At 45.9% G+C, this 20,335-nt stretch overlaps 4 protein-coding genes and 1 long non-coding RNA gene across 10 annotated transcripts in view; 3 read left to right on the top strand and 2 right to left on the bottom strand.

Annotated features, from left to right (window-relative positions):
• LOC146582725 (katanin p80 WD40 repeat-containing subunit B1-like) overlaps positions 1 to 2,851 on the top strand; it is a 17,588-nt gene extending 14,737 nt beyond the window's left edge. For all 3 annotated transcript variants that reach the window (XM_085282238.1, XM_085282160.1, XM_085282329.1), the window contains 3 exons: positions 1,101 to 1,175; positions 1,624 to 1,740; positions 2,501 to 2,851. In XM_085282238.1, the coding sequence (XP_085138364.1) occupies positions 1,101 to 1,175; positions 1,624 to 1,740; positions 2,501 to 2,642 (334 nt within the window). In that variant the 3' untranslated portion in view covers positions 2,643 to 2,851. The remainder of the gene's footprint in view (positions 1 to 1,100; positions 1,176 to 1,623; positions 1,741 to 2,500) is intronic.
• A 1,985-nt stretch (positions 2,852 to 4,836) lies between these two features.
• On the bottom strand, positions 4,837 to 7,933 carry LOC146582724 (uncharacterized). Its single transcript, XR_014893279.1, has 2 exons — positions 6,672 to 7,933; positions 4,837 to 5,938 (listed from the first exon to the last, which is right to left on the bottom strand). It is a non-coding gene; the product is annotated as an uncharacterized LOC146582724 (long non-coding RNA).
• A 172-nt stretch (positions 7,934 to 8,105) lies between these two features.
• Positions 8,106 to 12,044, top strand: LOC146582723 (RNA-binding protein NOB1-like). The gene is made up of 5 exons (XM_085281383.1): positions 8,106 to 9,255; positions 9,857 to 10,096; positions 10,239 to 10,336; positions 11,145 to 11,289; positions 11,429 to 12,044. Exons 1-5 carry the CDS (start codon positions 9,022 to 9,024, stop codon positions 11,696 to 11,698), a joined length of 987 nt encoding a protein of 328 aa, XP_085137509.1. The 5' UTR covers positions 8,106 to 9,021; the 3' UTR covers positions 11,699 to 12,044.
• A 1,121-nt stretch (positions 12,045 to 13,165) lies between these two features.
• LOC146582722 (conserved oligomeric Golgi complex subunit 8-like) lies at positions 13,166 to 20,292 on the bottom strand. Of its 2 annotated transcripts, XM_085281254.1 has the most exons (6): positions 19,797 to 20,292; positions 16,779 to 17,221; positions 16,110 to 16,317; positions 14,748 to 15,572; positions 14,493 to 14,661; positions 13,166 to 13,958 (listed from the first exon to the last, which is right to left on the bottom strand). In XM_085281254.1, the coding sequence occupies exons 2-6, from the start codon at positions 17,105 to 17,107 to the stop codon at positions 13,699 to 13,701; spliced, it is 1,791 nt and encodes a 596-aa protein (XP_085137380.1). In that variant the 5' UTR covers positions 17,108 to 17,221; positions 19,797 to 20,292; the 3' UTR covers positions 13,166 to 13,698. The 2 variants fall into 2 exon arrangements, with proteins under 2 accessions (XP_085137380.1, XP_085137432.1); XM_085281306.1 differs by lacking the exon at positions 16,779 to 17,221.
• LOC146582717 (uncharacterized) overlaps positions 19,216 to 20,335 on the top strand; it is a 59,926-nt gene continuing 58,806 nt past the window's right edge. Inside the window, exon 1 of one of the 3 annotated variants that reach the window (XR_014893203.1) lies at positions 19,216 to 19,838. The gene's annotated coding sequence lies outside the window, so the exon portion shown is untranslated. The remainder of the gene's footprint in view (positions 19,839 to 20,335) is intronic. The other 2 variants (XM_085281135.1, XM_085280914.1) reach the window with 2 other exon arrangements.

Here is a 20,335-nt window from a genome sequence, read left to right as displayed (position 1 = left end):
GAACCATGAAAAATGAACGCCTACTCGTAACCCTGAGGATTTGAGCCTCAATAATGCATTCAAGCTCGTGGGGACAGGCACTTTGTCCTCACAGGTGACTGTTGGTCCCCACAAGTATAGTAACATTTCAAGTTTCGGTCCTACAAAGCTGTCTAAACAGGTACACACTCACACACACAAACCCGTTTCTACATCTTTGTGAGAACCCTAAGTCACACCTTGGCTTGGCTGCTCCTCAGGGAGGAGAGTTTCACACATCTATCCAGTCAAGTTAAATGACTAATTACTGTAGAGCAGGGGTGTCCAACTCAGATACACAGTGGGCCAAAATTCAAAACTGGAACAAAGTCGCGGGCTAACGTTAATATTTATTGAAAAAAAAAAATCTTCCTCCAGATATAAGAATGAATCTTTTCTTATGGACTCAAACAAGTTTTGCTGAAAAACTGAATATGGAACAAGCAAAGCTTAATACTAAACAATATATATATTAGCTGTATAATACCAGTAGGCCAGCTCTGATAGTAATTTGGTATGGCTTCGCGGGCCAAATGTAATTAGTCTGTGGGCCAAATTTGGCCCACGGGCCAGAGTTTGACACCTATGCTGTAGAGCCTAAAGTTGTGCGCCGCTTGTTTAATTAAAGACACAAAGAAATCTGCTTATTCTGCAACAATAGGCCATTTTGTCCCCACAATTATAGTAGCATGCCAATTTCCTGTCCTGACAAAGATGTCACACACACGCGTGGAGACACACACACACACACACACACACACACACACACACAATTCTGATTTTATACAAGTACAAACCTTTATTTACACTGGAGTTCAAAAACAAAACCTTTCTTTGTTAGTTTAACCCAAAAAATCTAAAAACAGTGACAGAAGCTGACGATTGATGACAGACGAATCGTTCTACGCAGCTTTATTATTATTATTATTTTCAGTCTGTTCTGTTTCCAATCACTGAAAAGTTTTTGTTTATTTGATTGCATCTGTCTTCTAAGTTTCATTTTGAAGAGTTTGACCTGCAGTTGTTTGCGGGTTGCTGACCTTTATGAACGTATAAAACCAGATGTTGCGCTGCTGTTCCAGATCTCTGTGGAAGCTGGACGTGTGCATGGTCGTCCTTCCTCAGCTCGACAAACTGCTGCAGAGCAAGTACGAGAGGTGAGCGGCTCAGAGGTAAAGTTTCTGTTGTCCAGAGATGGCGCGCGAGCGTTCAGCGGCAGAGGGTACGTTTTAAAACAACGTCAGCATCTTTGTGGGCGTTTTCATCAAGTGTGACGGATGACTTTGTGGGTTTCACCATTACAACGAGAGAAATGAGTTCTGATGATGCTTCAGACGAACTGCCGGGAGGCAGCTCGGGTTGCATCAGAGATGATTTCGTCTTCTCAAAGTGAATTTAAAACTCTAATTCGGATTTTACGTAAAAAGAAAGATCACTTCCTGTTTGGTAACCTGAGGTCACCCGGAGTACTTTGATTGTCAGGAGGTGGAGCAGATCTCCGCTTCCTCCCGTCCTGAACCTGAACCTGCCCCGATGCCGTCAGTGTGTCGGTATGTCGTGTAATTCGATCATCCAATCAGCTTCCTTCTCTGTGCGTTTCCTCAGCTACATACAGACCGGCTGCACGTCTCTGAAACTCGTCATGAAGCACTTCTGGACGCTGATCTCGGACACTCTAAAGGCCACGCCGTCCGTCGGGGTCGACATCACACGAGAGGAGCGGTGAGTCTCACATCTGTCCAACAGCTGCTTGACTGATTTAGCAGCACCGTCAATCAATCTGCTGATTACTCAGATTACTCTGAGGAGGAAATGCCCCAAACCTCGGCTGACTCCACCTCTCGTTCTGTGTGGGACGTTTTTAAAGATGTCTGACACGTGTTCGAACCCAGAGACTTGATTCCTGCTGTAATCGCTCCTCAGCCGGCTGCTTTTCCCTTCCAGGTCTCCTCTTTGCACTCTGCATCTGCAGGAGCCACAGCTGTATTTTAGTGACTGTAGTAGGTTTGTTTGTCCAGCAGGTGTCACCTTTGTGCTGTTGGCGAGGGCCTGCGTCCTCGCCAACAGCAACACAGGCTGCTGAGGTTAACGGACGTTATTCCTGAGATGAGCTTCAGAGAGAGCAGCATGTTAGTGCGGTGGGGCAGCACTCATTCTGCGCCTCACTGCATTTGTTGTGAATGAAGGATGCTTCAGTGTCTCCTCCTCCAAGGGAGGTAAAAAAGGAAACATTAAACCACCTTTGGTTGTAGTACTCAGACGACAGGAACCTTCATAATAAAATGAATTGAACTGTAACCAGCGACAGTCAGTTTCTCTTATAAAGGTTTGTGCAGAGATGATGTAAATCAGACGAGACACTGGAGCAAAGATGTCCCATAATTCATAGCAACACATCATCAGTGGCGGTTTGTTCAATCACTGAAGGAAAACCATTTTAATCGGACAGACTCGCCAACGTCTGATGTTTTTGTGCTTCCAGACACCAGAAGTGCCGAGTGTGCTGCGAGCAGCTGAAGAACCTGAGCAACATCGTGAAGAACAAGGCGACGCAGGTCGGTCGTCACGGCAGCACCTTCAAAGAGCTGCAGCTGCTCATGTTGCCGCTCGACGACTCGCCCTGAGGGCGGCGCCGTGGATCAGCTGACTCCCAAGACCCCGCACTTTGTGTGTCCTTCTTTTGTCACGACTCTCTCCTGAGGCCTCCGTCACAGAAGAAGAAATGTTTTATTATTTATTGTATTACACTGTAGTTTTATTGTTATTGTTAAGCACTTTGGAAATGTGCTATATAAATAAATATAAATATAAATAAATCTGACCTTGACCTTGACCTTGACCTTAATGTTGAAGACGTTAAGTGACACTCAGAGGAAGTCGAGAAATTAAACCGCCGCTGCTAAACGAGCGGGTCGGTACTCGAATCGGGGAGGAGTCTCGGTCTCGTATGGAGGCGCTGACGGGAATGTGCCTTCAGAGGTTTGGATGTTTAAAAAGTGCTCACAGGTTTGCACCACACGAGCGATTCATGAAAGGCGGAGTAAAGATCAGCGGACAGAGACAAACCGCTCTGATGCGAACGTTTGAATCTGCCATGTTTAATCCCGTAAACCAGCGACGCAGATTTAAAAACGCCAAAAACAAACTCCAGCTCGGACTCTGTGCACACGTTTTCACTTTTCTACTGTTCACTTTCTCCACTGTGTTCATGTACAGCTCTGTTTATTTAAATAAAGACAAAATGAAGTTAGTTACTGTACTCTTCAGAGTGACTCGTGAATGCACCAGAAGCTCTGTCTCAGATTTCCTGCAGACCTCAAATGCAACATGCATTTCTACATCAGTTTAGAGCCAAGCGTGTGAAAGTCATGTCGGGTGATCTGCTCACAGATTTAAGTCTGTAAAGAATTAGACATTTGCACAGGAAGCTTGTGGAAAGACATGATCGAGCATTATTTCTACAACATAAGACCACTTTGACTCATATTTGAAGATCTTTTCTTGAGTGTACGGTCAGGTCATGAGTGTTTGGGCAGTTTTTGTTCTTTTGCTTCTGTAAACGACTACAATTTATTTAAAATAGTAAAATATGTGACTGAAATACAGATAACAGCTTGGCACAGGTTTGAAAACTGCACACAGCCGAGTGTGACGTGTGGGCGGAGTCACCGGTGTTTATTACTGGGACAAACAGATTTCCAGCATCATTGACTGGACAACCAAAAACGTTCTGTGAAAGCAACCCAAGACCCAGAATATTCAACAGTCGAGTCGATCAGCTGACCCCAAATCAGCTGATCATGCTTTTCACTTCCTGAACACAAACTGAGGGTTGGTGATAGACCCAGTGCCAGCTAAAGCAAAGGAGGGAAGGTTAGCATGGTTGAGTTCAGTTCTCTCTGGCTCTCTTCCAATGAGAGGACTGCTGTGATTTGACGCTTTATAAATAAAATTGAATTGAATTATTAAAACAAGTCTGTAGGTTCCCGATCATTCAGGGTTTTCCCGTCTCACATCTAAAAAACTTTTTCAAATCTAGACGCTGAATGATGGCGTCTCTATAGATAGAGCAGCTGACACTAGAGATTAAACGCCTGGGTCTCTCCGTGTCCACCTGAAATTATTTCCAAGTGCCAGCTATCAGCTACCAGATTCCTCAAACCAACCAGACTCGCACCTTAACCACGTGTCTACAATGAGTCATGAAAACTCCCAGGACCAGCTCCAAGGGGACAACCCCAGTAGGGGTCAAATACGTGGGACTCCCCGTTAGCGGTTAGGAGTAAAGTCTTTTGGGTGAGAGCTGAAACATCCTGAAGCACCTCAAAATTAATTAATCCAGTCGAGCCAAACTCTGTGACAGCCCTGGCAAATCTACACATCCTAAACAAATCTCTGCACCTGCAAGCCGCTTTGCAGCCCACCTTCTCCTATTCCGCCAGCCTGAGGAACTGAGCAGGTGTCAACAGGTGACATCAAGTCGGAGCCAATTACTGCAGGTAGAAATGATCATTCACCTTTTGTCTAAAGCCTTCCTGACTGATGCGATCCTTAAATGTGATTTAAGCTGTGTGGGAACATTGGAGGCATAGACAGGAAATGAGGTTTAATCACAAACTCAGCTCAGTTTGTCCAGTTATTTGAGTCTGAAAGTGGTGCTAGGGGAAAAAAGTGGTTAATTCAGTCATTTTATTAACGCTCTTTAGATTAACTCAACTCACCTCTTGGTCATGTCATTTTCAAATCTACAGTGATGGTGTGTCAAACACTCCTTTTTACTGCTCTTTTAAATATTTGTGTCCACACGATGCCGACGTGTGCGTTTGTTCTGGAGCGTTTATTAAAAAGTAATTACAAAACAAAAACAGCAAGCAGAGTTTGATCATCAGGTCAACACACAGCAGCTCATCGCGTTTCTAAGCATTCCTGTTTACTACAGCTACAGCTAACAGTCCACTTCGCACCAAGTCAACAGCTACACGTGTTCTGTCTCAGGTCAAAGGTCACCAGTGACTTCCTGGAGGTTTTTGTTTTCTCCAAACAGGTGAAGAGACGACAGCAGAAGCACACAGAGAAGAAATGAGTTTAGATACGATTCGAGTCTTTTTGTTCTTCAAGCTGAAGGAAGTTTGAAATAAAAGGAACGTCCACCGGAGCAGAAGACTGAGACGCGACGTACAGATTTCCTCATATTGCTCACGTCCTATTGGACAGCTTGGGATCAGTGGAGTACCCTGATTGGATAAAGGAGGAAAGCCTCCAGAAACTACAGATGGGAACACAACACACATGAAAAAAAACCTTAAAATTTATCTAAACTTTATGAAGAAAAAAGTACACTTTAAGGTTTCAGCCTGAAAATCCTCCATCGAACACGGTGCAGAGAAAAAAAGATTAAAAACAGATGGAGACAAAAAAAATTAAATTTGGATCACAAAAAAAACAAAAACGGAAAAATTCATGTGCCCATATTCTCCAAAAGAAAAAAATTAAAGCATGTCAAACATAAATATACAAACACATTATGCATCTATGCACATCATCAGCCACGTTCGGGTTAGAAAATGATCTAAAAGTTTAAAGTGCAACAAAGAAACAATGAGAAATACTGATTGGAGAGCAGATACTGATTTCAGGGTTAATAAGGATTTTTTTGAGTCCCGACGGAGGAGCGCGAGTCCTGTCAGCTCATATCAGACGTCACAGCAGTCCAGACGTTTGGCCATCGTCTCATAACAGTCTGTCCAGATTTAAGACCGTCCTGTCCTGTAAAGTTTCCATCGGTCTTTGATCGCTTTCGCCGCTCCTGTCGTTGGCTAAGAAGGAAATAAATCCAGGAAGAGCAGCAGAGGCCTCAGGGTGCTGGCTGACACCCTGCAGCGACGGCGCGGCGTCCGTCAGGCCGTCAGCTTCAGTCGTCCTGCAGAGAAACGAGAGCGTCAGCCAGCAGTCATGTGACCCTTTAACTCACCATGTCCACACTACTGACAATAAATGTGAAAACATGTTGTTTCTCTTCATTTCGCTCTTTCTAGAGCTGATCACAAAGTTCTTACACTGTGAAGCGACTTCGTCAGCAGTTTACAAAGCATCCCGACAGCTCCTGCAGACTCTCCTCTAACGCCTCTGCACGGACCACAAATAAAACAGACACCTGTGCTGCCCTTACTAACCTCTGCTCAGAAGAAAACAAACTGGCTTTAAATATTTCTCTTGTGTACCGCTGACATTTTTTTAAACCACCTCCCAGTTTTTACCAGGAATTTAGTCTGGAAACTTTTTAGATGAGAATTATTACTGGTGCTCAGAGCAGAGTCTCCATCTACACCACAGAAATCTTCAAGTCAAAGAATCATTCAGGTGTGTTTTTAAAGATAAGTTGTGTGTCCTGAGCAAAGATCACGTCTGCGTTTGAACACCGACAGACGTGATCTTTGCTCAGCACACTGGCTTCCTCCAACTTCTACATGAAACGTACAATTAAAGTTAAAGAGTTAAATCTGGCCAATTTCATGCTTTTTACAGTCATGGTTCAAGAACCTCATGATAACACTTCCTGTTCTAACCAAAAACACAGAAACATGGAGGATTTTACTCCACAGTCATCGGGTCGCTGCTAATACAGGAAACAGCAGCACCTTTGCTAACGTTACCTGAAGATCGACTCTGAGGCCAAGTCTTCATGTCACATTTGTTCAATTAGCTTCTGGTAATCAATACGATCTCTCACCGAGCATTTCTGTCAAACGTGGTCCCAGAAAAACCAGCAGGAGTCAGTCGATCTACCGAGGCTGAAACCTCAGACTGAGCCTGACTGCAGTGTGAACGAGCAACAACCAGAAGTGTTCCTATCAAACTGACACAAACAGTGTTTTCAGATTTATCAGTGCAGACATGGAAGGAAGGAAGGAAGCAATCCCACAATCCTCTGCTCATCAGCGAGGACGCTCAGCCAGGCCACAGAGCAGCGAGGGGGAGGGACGGGATTTATCCGGACACCAGCGCACTCAAACACCCACCAACAGTCGGACGTCACGAGACCGTAACAGAGAGAGGCGGCTCGTTTGGTTTTAGCTGCTGCAGATTCAGAAATATGAGTAAATAAAAAAAGCTGCAGGTGTTTTTATCAGTTTCATCTGAGAGCAGCACAGAGAGGAGGAGGATTAGAGACGGGATCACACTGCTGGCCTCGCTCCATTAAGGACTAAATGCTTTATAAAAATAAAATAAAAAACCTTCCAGCTGCTTCCGAAGCCTCTGAGTGCTTTTACGTCTCCATAATGGCTTTTTGTAACCAGACCTGACTGAAACTGGAGATCGTCACGTGGGGTTTATCGTCCGTCCTTCTGGACACTAAAGACAACTTTATTTTAAAAATTAAACACCTGATAAGACCTGAAAGGAGCAACCGAGGCCATAAACTCACCAGGAAAGTATTTACCTGGGATACAAATCATATTTTCAAAGCACTTCTTTTTCAAACTGAGGAGTCGCCCCCTGCAGGTCATCAGAAAGGATGCAGGTTTAAGCTGCTTTTGCACTCAGTGCCTTCATCGTTTACCTTCTTTATTATTCCCAGATGTTAATGTAAGAATCATTTCTCATCTTTAATTTATCCAACTCGTCCTGCACCTCTCTGTCCTGGGATGAGATGAAACCTCAAACGTGTAAATTTCTGGTGACTTGAATTCCAAAAGAAGCTGATGAGTGATAATACAAGACTCCAGCAGCCGAACAGGCGACACACACACACACACACACACACACACACACACACACACACACACACACACACACACACACACATTCTGTGGTTAGAGGTGAGGAGCATTAGATGGATGGTGGAGGAGACAGGGGGAGGGGGCACCATGCCATGCTGAGAGCTTCCATGCCAAGCTGTCCACCAATCAGAATACACCCCCACCTACCTGCCCACCGTCCCCCACCAATGGGCTGGCTCTGTCTACCTGTCTGTCTGCAAACCAACCAATCAGACCACAGAATGAGGACACAGAAGAAGAAGGAGGAGGACAGACTGACAGCGGGCGTTCCTGGAAAATTCCTCCTCCACTCTTACAGCTCAGACCTGCGATGTTCAGGAGTTATCATCATTATTATTATTTACGCTTTGTTTACGCTAAGCTTTGTTCTGATGTTGTTTCGGAGCTCGTCTTCATTTCCTCAGACTTTTTCTATTCTTTTGTATTTTTGATGCGACAAACATTAAAAGCACGATAAGTGACGGTCTGAGACTTCATGCCGTGGCGAGAGGACGAGGAGCACCTGGACCTCACAGTCTCACCGACTCTCGCTGTAACGACTTCCTCAGAGGGTTTTAAATCCCTCTGCTGACACAGACGTCTGTGTTTGCACAGATAGTTTCAATGCTCAGAACCTTTCCTCTGTGAACGTGTCTTAAAGCGATCGTAGAAAACAGGCGAGAAGCTTCAGAAACCGAGCCGAGCTGCCTTTGTTACAAACACATACACAATCTCTCTGCCACTGATGAAACCAGCTCCATTATTCTGACTGTTCTAAGACCAAAGAAGCAGAGTTTAAAGTAACATCCACAGAATAAAATCATGGAGGACGGACTCTGTGAGCTGCATGTGTGAATGTCTGTCCCCTCCCACAGCCAGTGGCGTGGTTCCACCTCTGAGCACAGAGGTTTTGTGGTGCTGTGTCTTTACTGGGTTTTTTCCTGTGAAAACATGTGGAACTGGTTTGGAACATCGTGCAGTGGTTGTTAGTCCTCCACACTGAAGGGAGCCAGCTAGGGTGCTTTGGGGGTCCGACCAGAAAACCTGCAGCGCTGCAGGTTAACTGTTTCACCCAGGACAGAACCAGGACACACTGGAGAGGTTAAAGCTCGCAGCTGGGTGGAAATTCCCGAGAAAATGTCTGAAGAGAGGAACATCTGTTTTCCCCGGCCACTAAGGATGGATGGACAGACAGATGGATGGAGGCATGGGTGGATGGATGGACGGAGGCATGGGTGGATGAATGGAGTTGGGTGCCGTGTTGTTGGAAAAGAGATTGTGTCTCCAGGTTGTGCACGTAAACACAGCGTGTGTGTTATCGCTGCTGCTCTGTCAGGGTCCAGCGGAGGGTTTAAAATCGAGCGGCGGACAGAAACAAGCGGACACACGGACGACTTCGGACGGAGACCAGTTCAGCAGCTTTCTGTTCTGGAGGGATCCGCTCCTGACCTTCAGCGATGAGCTGCTGGGTTTACTGGTGAGTTGAAAGGGAAGAATGTTTTCATGCTGGGAGTCTCGTAGAGCAGCTTTGCATGATTCACAGTTCAGAATAATCCTTTGTGTTCCTCTGAGCCTCGGTTCAGCCCCTCAGTGAGCGCTTGTGGCTGAGTGTGACCGGCTGCAGTTTGCAGGAGACCTCGTTCATATTTAAAGGAGCCTCCATGAGACTTTGAGGGCTGCAGGCGTCTTTGTGTTTGCATGGTTTCACACGCCAGTCAGACTCTAGTGCATCAGTGCATTACCCTTTTATTTCTGTTGTTGTGTTGCAGCCTCTGAACTTCATGTGCATGCCCACCACCTCCACCTCCTGCAGCACATTTCAAGAGAAAAAGTAGTTCAAGTGTGATCTGAGGTCTTATTCTTGTAATGTGTAAATAGTGAATCGTGTGGAAAACGTTCCTGACGTTGATGGCGTGGGATAAACAGGGTTTCCTCCTCAACATCTCCCCGTAGGAAAGGATGCATGTGAGAGGAAGCAAGGAGACAAAGGAGGAATTTTACATCTCTCACTGAGTCATAACTTCTGTCACCTGTCAGACTGCAGTGATGATGATGATGATGATGATGTTTGTTTACAGAAAGAGGGCAACGAATCACCACAGACAGAGGAGAGGGCGGAGCAAAGGGCGTCGGCGGGCCAATCGGACGACGAGGACAAAGAGAACGAGCCTGATGACGAAGATGACGAGGAGGACGATGACGATGGAGGAGGATGGATCACTCCCGGTAACATCAAAGAGGTGAAAATGGACTCCGCTGATTGGACGGCTCCAGCTGACATCAAAGTCGGCTGTCTCACCACCGACTTCGCCATGCAGGTAACGGATGCAGACGGTGCATTCGCTGTTTTTCACCTTCTGTCTAAAGGTTTGTGTGAATGGTTTCAGTAAACCGCTGCGTGAATAAATATTCTCCTGCTTTACGCCGGACTTCAAAAAGCTTTCGCTGTCTGTGTCCCAGAACGTTCTCATTCAGATCGGACTTCACGTTCTCTCTGTGAACGGGATGCTGATCAAGCAGGCGAGGAACTACATCCTGAGATGTCACGCCTGCTTCAAGTGAGTCCGAACAAAGTTAACAAAACCTCTTCAGGCTGAAAGGGAGGCAGCTCGAATCCGTTCCAGCGAAAAATACAAAACACGACATTTAAAACATTTAAATTTATATCAAGAGTAGAATAAAGGTGCTGAACAAGTGAAAATGTCAGGACTGCTTTATTAAAAGAATAAAGATAAATTAATACATAAATAAAATGGACAAAGTCAATGAAAGGAATAAAATAAATAAATAAATGTATTAAATTGCTGCTTGAGTAGGTTAAAATAAAAATAATAAAACACAGTAAAAATGATGCTTACATAGAAAAATATAATAAAGGTGCTCCAGAGATACAGATGTAAATAAGGTCAAAATAAAACATCATGTAAAAATCTGAATATAATCCATTAAAGTGGCTCTACACCAGGGGTGGGAGGGCCGGCGTCCTGCAGGTTTTAGATCTCACCCTGGGTCAACACACCTGAATCACATGATTAGTTCATTACCTGGTTTCTGGAGAACTTCAGGACATGTTGAGGAGGTCATTTAGACATTTAAATCAGCTGTGTTGGATCTAAAACCTGCAGGACTCCGGCCCTCGAGGCCTGGAGTTCGCCCACGCCTGCTTTAAGAAAAAGCACAGATGTTAAAGTGGATCAGAACGATGGAGCGTGGAGTGCAGGGTTGGAACAAACCTAACATGAGAGGACAGATGTTCCTCAGACGGACAGATGTTAGTGACCTGTCCTGTTCTTAGAGGCTGTAAGGAGAATAAAGCGAGGGGTTGCCCGTCCAGGAGCATTGACCTGTTAAATGTTTCGATTCCAGGACGACGAGCGACATGAACAAAGCTTTCTGTCCTCACTGCGGGAACAGAACCCTGAAGAAGCTGGCGGTGACGGTGAACGAGGATGGCAGCATGCAGATGCATTTCTCCAAAAACCCCAAAGTGTTGAACCCCAGAGGGCTCCGGGTGAGACGCGGCGTTTTATCACTTCTAAAATGACTCTGCGTTCGCATCTGCAGCGTAAATCGTTTTTTCAGACCGCTTCAGTTCTGCCTGAGTCGGGTCTAAACGTCCTAAACATGACCGCTGCCGTCTTGTGTTTCAGCACACGCTGCCTCTGCCTCAGGGGGGGAAACACTCCACCAACCCCCAGCTGGTGGAGGACCAGCGCTTCCCCCAGCAGAGGCTCTCCCGGAAGGCTCGCCAGAAGACCGATGTCTTCAACCCGGACTACGTGGCCGGAGCGTCGCCGTTCTGTGAGAACGACATCTACAGCCGAGCCGCCAACCTGCAGATCAGAGACGGCCAGTGTGGCGGCGGCAGGAGGCGGGCCAACCCCAACGCCACCCGCAGGAAGTTCATCAAGAAGAAGTAAAGATGGCGAGCATGCATCGTGTTTAAATTAAAGGACCGGACCGTCATTTCCCAAATCATCCATCGGCTCACGTGCGACAGATTAACTCACCAGGTCTTCTGGTGCGTTCATGGACAGTCAGACATCCAAGACATGAGGATTAACTACAGCTCTAAACACGGTGTTCAAAGCAGAAGAGACGCGCGTGACAGCCAGAGGAAGTCGACACTCGGCGACACACGGGCGAATTAACTGCTGGCAGCACGAGTGACTCTAACAATACCAGCTCCAGATTATTACAGATTACATAGCATCCCTTATGGAACGAGCCAGAATAATAAATACATTAAAAGTGTGTGAAATTTCACATCGGTGTCTGTTTCTGCTCATTACCTCCACCACAGAGGCAGGAGCGCGCTCGGTCTGCAGGGCGGCGACGTGATACAGAGATTCTGCTACATATCAGGATTTCTGTGAGTGAAGAAGGAAGAAATAAAGCTCTGCTCCTAAACACTCGCTGCTGGAGACGTTTCTCCTCCAGTCGATTAGATGAAGGATGGCAGAGGTGGATGAACATCTGTAAGAGCAAACGGCAGTACTGAACGGACCAATAACGGTCACTCTGGGTTACACGGCTACAGCGTGCAGGTGCACATCAGGTTCAGGGTTTAAACAACGACTAAGGTGTAAATCCTCCTTCCTTCAAATTTTGCCAGACGTAATATTCTTATTAAAATATTTGTTTTAGAGAGCAGTGAAACCTTTCACAGCGAGTCTGCTTGAACTACGTTATAGTTTCCAGCTCAGTGTTTATGGCTGATCTTCAGTATTTTACATCTTTATGATAAAAACATCATCATGAGAAACATTTCTAACTGTCCTGTAACGTCGGGGTCCTGCACTGAAAAACGCAAACCGACTTCTCTGCAGTTTTCACTTTGTAAAGCCGGACCAAACGTGACCCTTCAGTGGGCTGCCTCTGGGGCCGAGGGCCACATGTTCGACATAAATAAACTTTATTATTGATTACAATTTCATGCTTTGGCGTGTGGTTAAACGGTAACACCACTGTGTGCCGCATAGTGCTGGACCTTTTACGCCTTTATCTTCTCGTTGCACCTTGTGAGTCACTGAAGTTGTGCCAGAAATGCTGTGTTTCTATGGTAACACAGCATTACATCATTGAATTGTCCCGTCGCCGTCTGACAGTAAAATTACACAAAAACCAACGATTCAAACACGACGCAGAGGGAGAACATGATCACTGGAAGGTTTATATTTTTAAACAGGAAAATAAGACCTAACAGGCAGGTGTAGTAAGGCTGTTAGTTGGTGGAAGTAGCGTCCACGAGGTGCTCACCTGTAGATCTGTGAAGGTGGAGATCCTTGAGTTTATCTTCAGATATTCCAGACAGGTGGAGATCAGCTCAGACTGACCGTGACTGTGCAGAAACTGCAGTACGCTCCTTTAAACATGAGACTGACTCGTCAATATAATTGATCTTTATTGATTTCCAATGAATCTTTGAATCAAAGTGAAAGATTTAAGTGTCCAGACAGTTTAACAAACCCACCATGTAAATCAGACACAGCTGACGGACTACAACTCCCAGCTGCCTCAGCAGAAAAAGCTCAAAGATGAGGCCGACGCTGGATGAAAATGCAGAGTCAGTTTCTGCCCTTCAGGACTTTCCTATAATAAACCAAACTTTTGGTTTTCTCACATTTCTGACACGTTACCAGGAAAACACAAACATTCAGTTTTTCCTTCTTAAAGGACGAGAACGAGCTGAAGATCTCCGGGAGCAGAGTTAAAATCAGGTGGACTCCATCATCGATGGAAAAAGAAGCAAACTAAACTATTTGCTTATTTTCCTTCTACGTTAGTGAGTAAACCTTTAAATAAGAGAAGAAATGTCACCATTAAAGCCTTTTTCTCACATATATAAAAATATTTTAATGCTTCAGTTTTGACAGATGTCCGTCACAGGATACAGTTTAGAGCCAGCGTTTCCTCGCCTTCACTCCTCGTCCTGCTTCGGCTCTTTAAACTCTGTCTTTGTCAGTTCAGCTCCGGGTTTGGAGTCTCTGACATCGGATGGGGTCGGCGCCGGTTCTTTGGGCTCCATGTCAAACGTCAGGCTGCTCAATTCTGCCGTAATGTCGACCTCTGGCACCGGCGGCTCCTTCTGAGGAAGCAGGAAGTCCAGAGGCTCGAGGACTGTGGCGAGGTCGATGGAGCCCAGATGGCCGTACTTGTGCAGCTGGGTGGGAGGAACACCTGCGGAGAGACAACAGATTTGATTCAGACCAAACTCTGCTGCTCAGCACTTCTTAAGCTATTTTAGCCATTACAAAGAATAACTTTGAGAAGAGAGTCCAGGGCAAAAAAAGAAAAAGAGGTTAAAGATTTTTTTCTCTTTTAAACTAATTTTGTGAAGTTTTCTTCTCATTGACTGATTGGACCAAAAGTTTAACTTTACTACACAAAAAAAGCTTGTGTGGTGATTTTGTGGTTTTATTAGTGCCCCCTACAGGCTGAAGCGGTCATTACTCCAAATTCAGACCATGGTTTCACAAATGTCCCAGTGGCTACGCCCATCTTTTATGTACAGTCTACCATGTACGTTCATGCGGTTTCCAGCCCGAGACCGAAGGTGACCAACAAGAACAACAACGCAAGGACAACAGTTTAAACTGAGACCGCATTATTGGAATAACGGCTTCACTTCCAGGCCCGTCGTTAAACGTCTTCAGCATCACCGCGTCCGTTTTAAACGAAGAAACAAACTCAGACGTTGCTGCGAGTCCTCACCCAGGATGAGAGCGAGCTGAGCCGGTGGAAACAGGACCTGCAGGCAGCGGTTCAGGAAGGGCAGCAGGTCTTCAGCGTACGCACAGCAGAACTGAATAAACAGCTCCTTCTCCCGGCTGCTGAAGGCCGTCTCCTCCGCCCGGTGAAACACCAGAATCTGACGGGTCACCTGACAAAAAACGACACCGTCAGCAGCTGTTAATCCAGCATCAGTCTGACTTTAACCCAGATTACACCAAAGATCCAGCTGCTCACCATCTTCAGGGCTTCCTCCAGGCATTTGGTGACATTCTCCACCACTCCGATGGGGCAGCAGAGGCGGAGGTCGTTGAAGGCGGTCAGGATGTTGTTGAGAAAGCAGGCGAGCGGCTGGAAGTCCAGCAGGGACATTGGGGGCTGCAGGGTGCCGGGCTGCGGGGCGGGGGCTACGACGGGGATGGTCCCTGCCAGCACTGAGGGCAGGGCGATGAGGGTGTACAGGTTCATGTCCTCCTGGAACTTTTCCACCGCCTCCTTCACGGCTCCGCGGAACGTGTCCACCGCCACCCGCTGGAACATGGGCGCCAGCTGCCCGCGGAAGTCCGCCCCCACCCTGCTGAAGGACAAACCGAAGTACATGCACTGACCCAGCAGGGAGTCCAGGCGGCTGCCCACACCCCGCTGCAGGTCCCTCTCTAAGGTCTCCAGGAACTCTGCCACCTTGTGCACCACCCAGCCGTGGAAGATGGCGCCCTCGTTCACAGCCATGAGCCCACCGGCGGGGGGCACTAGCGGGTCCTCGTCAGAGAAGATGGCTCTGTACTGGGTGATGATGTCAAACATGTGCACCCTGCAGGCCTCGATGGTCTTGGTGATGTGAAAGTAAGCATCGTTTTCAGGGATGGCGGCGAGGATGGAGTGCAGCCAAGTGCTGCGAGCCTGCAGGAACTTCACCCGCAGCTCCGCCTCCGTGAACACGTCCATACGCCGCAGGTAACCGATGACGCGGAGGCACACGGGAAGCTGGGAGTTGCTGCGGAGCTGCTGCAACAGCTGGTTGAGCATCAGCTGAGCCGACTGACGCACTTCACGCACGATACCCTAAAGATGGAGAAGGTCAAAGGTTAGAGGAGCCGAAACATTAGATGTTCTCCACAGTGACCTTTTCTGTTTTATATCTCAGCAAAGAGAAAGTTTCTCAACTGTTTTTCTCCAGTTTTTGTCAATTTAGAGTTTAAACTAGCGATTTCCAGCCTGTACCTGAACCTGAGCCCCATCAACAACCTCCCGCAGTCACATTTTAGCTTTTTCACCTTCTCTGAAAGCCTGCTTTATTCCAGCTGGCCAACACCTGGAAGCCTGCTGAGGGGCAACACCCAGAGCTTGTTAGCTGTGCACGTAACAAAAGAAAACTGAGTATTCAGAGCGGTCTGGAGCCTGAGCTCTTTAATTCTCTTCACACGTGTAATTGTTTATTTGAACATTTTTTCTCCAACATCACACGACAGAAAATCAAAGAAAAGTAACGTTTATTTAGCCCTAACAGTTCATTTTCCTAAATAACATTTAGAGTTTCATTCAGGCAGTAAAAAAAACCCCAAACACACCCGCTTTTTGGTCAGCCTGGTCTGGACTCACCTGGATGACGGGCAGCGACGAGTGTTTCTTCTCCAGCCTCTTCACGTATGCCGCCAGCTCCAGAGCCTCTTCGTAGTAGCCGTTGCGGACGCAGGTGTCCATGAGCTGAGGAATCTCCAGAATCTCCAGGATCTCCGTGTGGCGGTTCAGAGTGAGGCTGTTCATCCGGCGGCTTGCTCCGATCTCCTCCGCCTCTTTCATGAAGTGCCTGAAAACAAAATGAGCCCCCAAAGCTCAGAGAGACAGCACAACAGCAAAAACACAACTATGTGTAACACGTAACACTTTATAGCTCTAAGAACCTTTTATTATCTTTCATTAATGTTCCCAGTCTGTAGTTTTGTTCTGGTTGTGGCTAAAGTCTGGCTGCCTGTTTTTTATTCTGAAAGGAGGCTGACGAGCCAGCTCAAAGGAAATTAATCTGCTGCTGTTTTATTCCCAGTCAATTCACCTTCTGTGGCATATTCCTAAGAAAATAACTAAGTTATTCACTTTGTGATCCTACAGTGAGCTACAATAATAATAATCTGCATCTCTCTCCTTGATCAGTTCATCCTGTGTGCTTTTTAAAAAATATCTAAAGTTTTTATTAACCTAACAGTAAATGATGACACTTTTATAGACCCCAGTTTCCTCCTGCTGACATCCCCTCCACAGGGAGCCACCGACCTGCAATTCTCTCCGAAGCGGGGCAGCTTGTCCAGCAGCCGGGACACGCTGCTCTCCACCCGCCCGAAGTCCCGGTAGATGTGCTCGGTGCAGTCGGCGGTGCGGATGAAGGTCTGGTAGTTGGAGAAGGCCAGCTCCCGGGTCTGCTGCAGGATCTGAGCCCGCTCCTCCGCCAGCCTCTCCGGCTCCCGACCCAGCTTCTCCACCCCGAAGGAGCTGAGCTCCGACAGGTAGGCCGCGAAGTCCGGGTTGTCCCTCCAGCTGTCCGGGAAGCTGTCCTTAAAGATGGACGCCAGGATGCTCTCATCCTCCACGTCCACCGCCGCCATGTTTACCGCTGCAGGTTCACGGAGTCCCGGTTCACAAACTGACAGATTTCCTGGTTGTAAACAACCGGAACATCCAGTGCTGACGAACACGTCCCGGTTCTTCTTCTTCTCCTTCTGACGCGTGTCAAAAAAGCTTAAAGGTGAAATACTGCCACCTGCCGGTGTTGTGCCAAAAAGTCATTTCCGAAGTTTCTTTGTTTTTGTTTTGTTTTGAATGTATACTATAATAATAGGTATATATGAAATACATAGAATATATTTGTGACTCTGATTTATTGAGTTATTATATCTATTTTGTCCTTTTTGGTCACTTAAATCATGTTTCTATAACTGTGACGTTACATTTGTTGGCCACGTCTCTCTGGAAAAAGACATTTCTGTTGCTAAAAACTGATAACTCAGCTATTATCAAGGCAGCTTCTGCCTTGAGATAGGATTTCTTTTTTTTTTGTGGAAAGTGAATGAATTATTCATGAGAGAGATGTCTAACACTTTTTTCACAGATTACAGGCCAACAATTAATTTATGACTGTTTAAATGTTTTTGCAAATATCACCAACACCAATATGAATAATTACTAGGATACTGATTTACCTGTATAATAATATGATAATAATATTCTAAGTACATTACAGTACAGTAAGTATATATGATACTGTAATAGAAAAATTACACACACTCGTTAACCTCTCAGTGAACCTCTGCACCAAAGCCTAGTGAGGCTAAAAATAGCCTAAATTAATTTAAACGAATTACGTTATTACAACTAATGCATAGACTGGCCATGGGCATACCGGGCATTTGGTGATTTTTCGTTTTTATGGGCCGATGGTTTTTTGTTTGTTTGTAACAGTATAAACAATGAAAGGTGGTGGATTGGCCAGATGCTGGCAGATGTGTAAGAAGTTGTTTGGTGGTGGCTATGGCGGAGCTCCCACTGAGGCCAGCAGGTGGATGAGGGAAAGGGGAGGCAGGAGGAGGAGGAGAGCCCCGAGGCGGCCGCCGGTCCGAGTGTCAGGTGAACTGAACTTCAGGTAAGAAGTTATGAGCTGCAGTCTATCTGGGTCAGATATGAACCAAGTTTAGGTGGAGTTTATTTTCATGTTGCTGACTTTTTACAGTCAGTTACAATAACTTGTACTGACAGAGTTCCTATACAGCTGGGTGGGTGCTATGATGTTACTGATAGTGAACTTTACTTTATTCATAAGGTTAGTTAGTAGAGTTGCCAACCGTCCTGTAAAAACGGAATCATCAGAGAAAATATTACGCGTTTCGTGTTGAGCTGAGAAGAGACGCAGTTTGTCCCGGACTTCAGCTATAATGAAAAAGACACAAAGCTGGATTTATTCTGCGTCTTTACGCTGTTAGCTGCCTCTTCTTCGCTCATTCAATCATGAAACTGATCAATGATCAACTGATCGGCTTTTCTCTCTCGTTTGTTGATCGCCCACTTTGCGCCAGAAACAGGAAACCAGCAGATGTCGCGCTAAACAACAGCAGCACGTTTAAGCTGGATCAGCTGTTGTTAGAATTTATTTAATATTAATTTCTAGTATCAGCTGATGTTTGCTGGAGCCACAGCTGTAAAACTGCTGGTCATGATGTCGGTTTGGTTATGTGAGAGGGAAACATGAAACCAGGAGATGTCCTTACTGGATCATCAGAGCTGAACAGGTGATGGAGAAACAGGTTTACCTTTTAGATGACATGAATGAGTTGAAGTTATCAACTGTTTCTGAGAGACAAATAACACCAGGATCCTTTTTTATGTAGCTGACAGCTGGTAACTGTGCAGGGGCGGGTCTAGCAAAGTTTTGCCAGGGGGGCAGGTAGGGCATTAACAGGGAGAGGGGGGCACAAAGAAATACTTTTCTTTCTTATTCTCATTTAAAATGTCTAGTTTTTATTAAATAATTATCTAAATCTTACAACCAAAGTTTTTATCTGACGTAAAATGTATAGAAATCATACATATACCAACAAGACTGTACATCACTGTCACAACAGCGTTTGTTTTCATTCAAAGGCTTTATGGCTTTTCCTGTAATACCTGGTGGGCCGGTCACTAGTCAAAATGCCCGGACCGATTTTTTGTCCCAATCCAGCCCTGAACTAATGAATTAATTTCCTAATTAATTTTGTTTTATTTTAGTTTTGTAAATACACAATGTCATTTTAGATAGCTTTCATTTTCTTACAAAGCTGCTTTTCTTTCAGTGCAGCTTAAATCATTAGAGGCAAATTTAGAGGGGGCGGGTAACCAGGTTTATGAGAAACTAAAAACCAAATTTAGAAAAGGGACAGATATGTGAGGGGGAAAATACTTAATCACAAGAAAATAAAAGATGCATTTAGGAGAAATTATAAGGAAAAAAATCTAAATTTACCAGAAAAGATTTGAGAAAAAGGGAAAAGTTTGGCAAACGTAACAAAAATAAAAACAAAGAGAAACATGTCAAATCTGGAGAAATGGAAATTTAAGATAAATACCGCTAAGTTAACGGCGCTACTGAAAAGTTCAACCTAGTGATCGTTTTCTACAGTCATGACTTCGAAGCGTATTTGTTAATAAAGTTGTTTGGGGGAAAAGGGTAATGACGTCACCGGAAGTGAGGTGTGTGATTCAGTTGCTAAGCTGCAGCCGAGCAGTAAACGGACCGTCGACAAGTTGCTGTCGCCGTCTCACCGGATCAACTTTAAGCCGTCCGTCGGTGACCGACAGACCGAGGTAAGCTGCCCAACGCCAGACTGCGTCTGCTCGGTCCAAGTTCCGCCGGGGAGCCGCTGCTCCTGACGCCGATGCCCGGCCTCAGTGTTCGGCTAACGTTAGCCCGGAGCTCGGTACGGCGGGTGGTTAGGTCAGCACCGGTGTTCCAGATCAACTGGCGTTTAGATCAACTGGCGTTTAGATCAACTGGCGTTTAGATCAACTGGCGTTGGTCGAACAGATGTGTGGCAGTCTTGCGTTTCAGGAGCTCCTACCGACAAACCAGCAAAAAACGCCAAATGTGTCATCTGTGACACTTGTGAGGTTGTCTCAAACACACTCCGTCAGTCTTGATGCTGTTGAACAACAAAATGTTTAAAAATGTGGCGAGTTTACCTGGTGATATCCTCATGCGCGACGCGATCGCGAAAACAGCAAACAAGTAACACCACGCCGATGTTGTTCACAGGACACAAAGAGTAAACGATCGTTTACTCTTTGTGTCCTGTGAACAACAT

Source organism: Mchenga conophoros, linkage group LG1, assembly GCF_057382185.1.
Source record: "Mchenga conophoros isolate Kocher_MC1m ecotype Shallow Benthic linkage group LG1, M_conophoros_male_GT1.1, whole genome shotgun sequence".
NCBI classification, from domain to species: Eukaryota; Metazoa; Chordata; class Actinopteri; order Cichliformes; family Cichlidae; genus Mchenga; species Mchenga conophoros.
The sequence above is the reverse complement of the archived record's forward strand: the minus strand, read 5'-3'. Positions and strand labels throughout refer to the sequence as shown.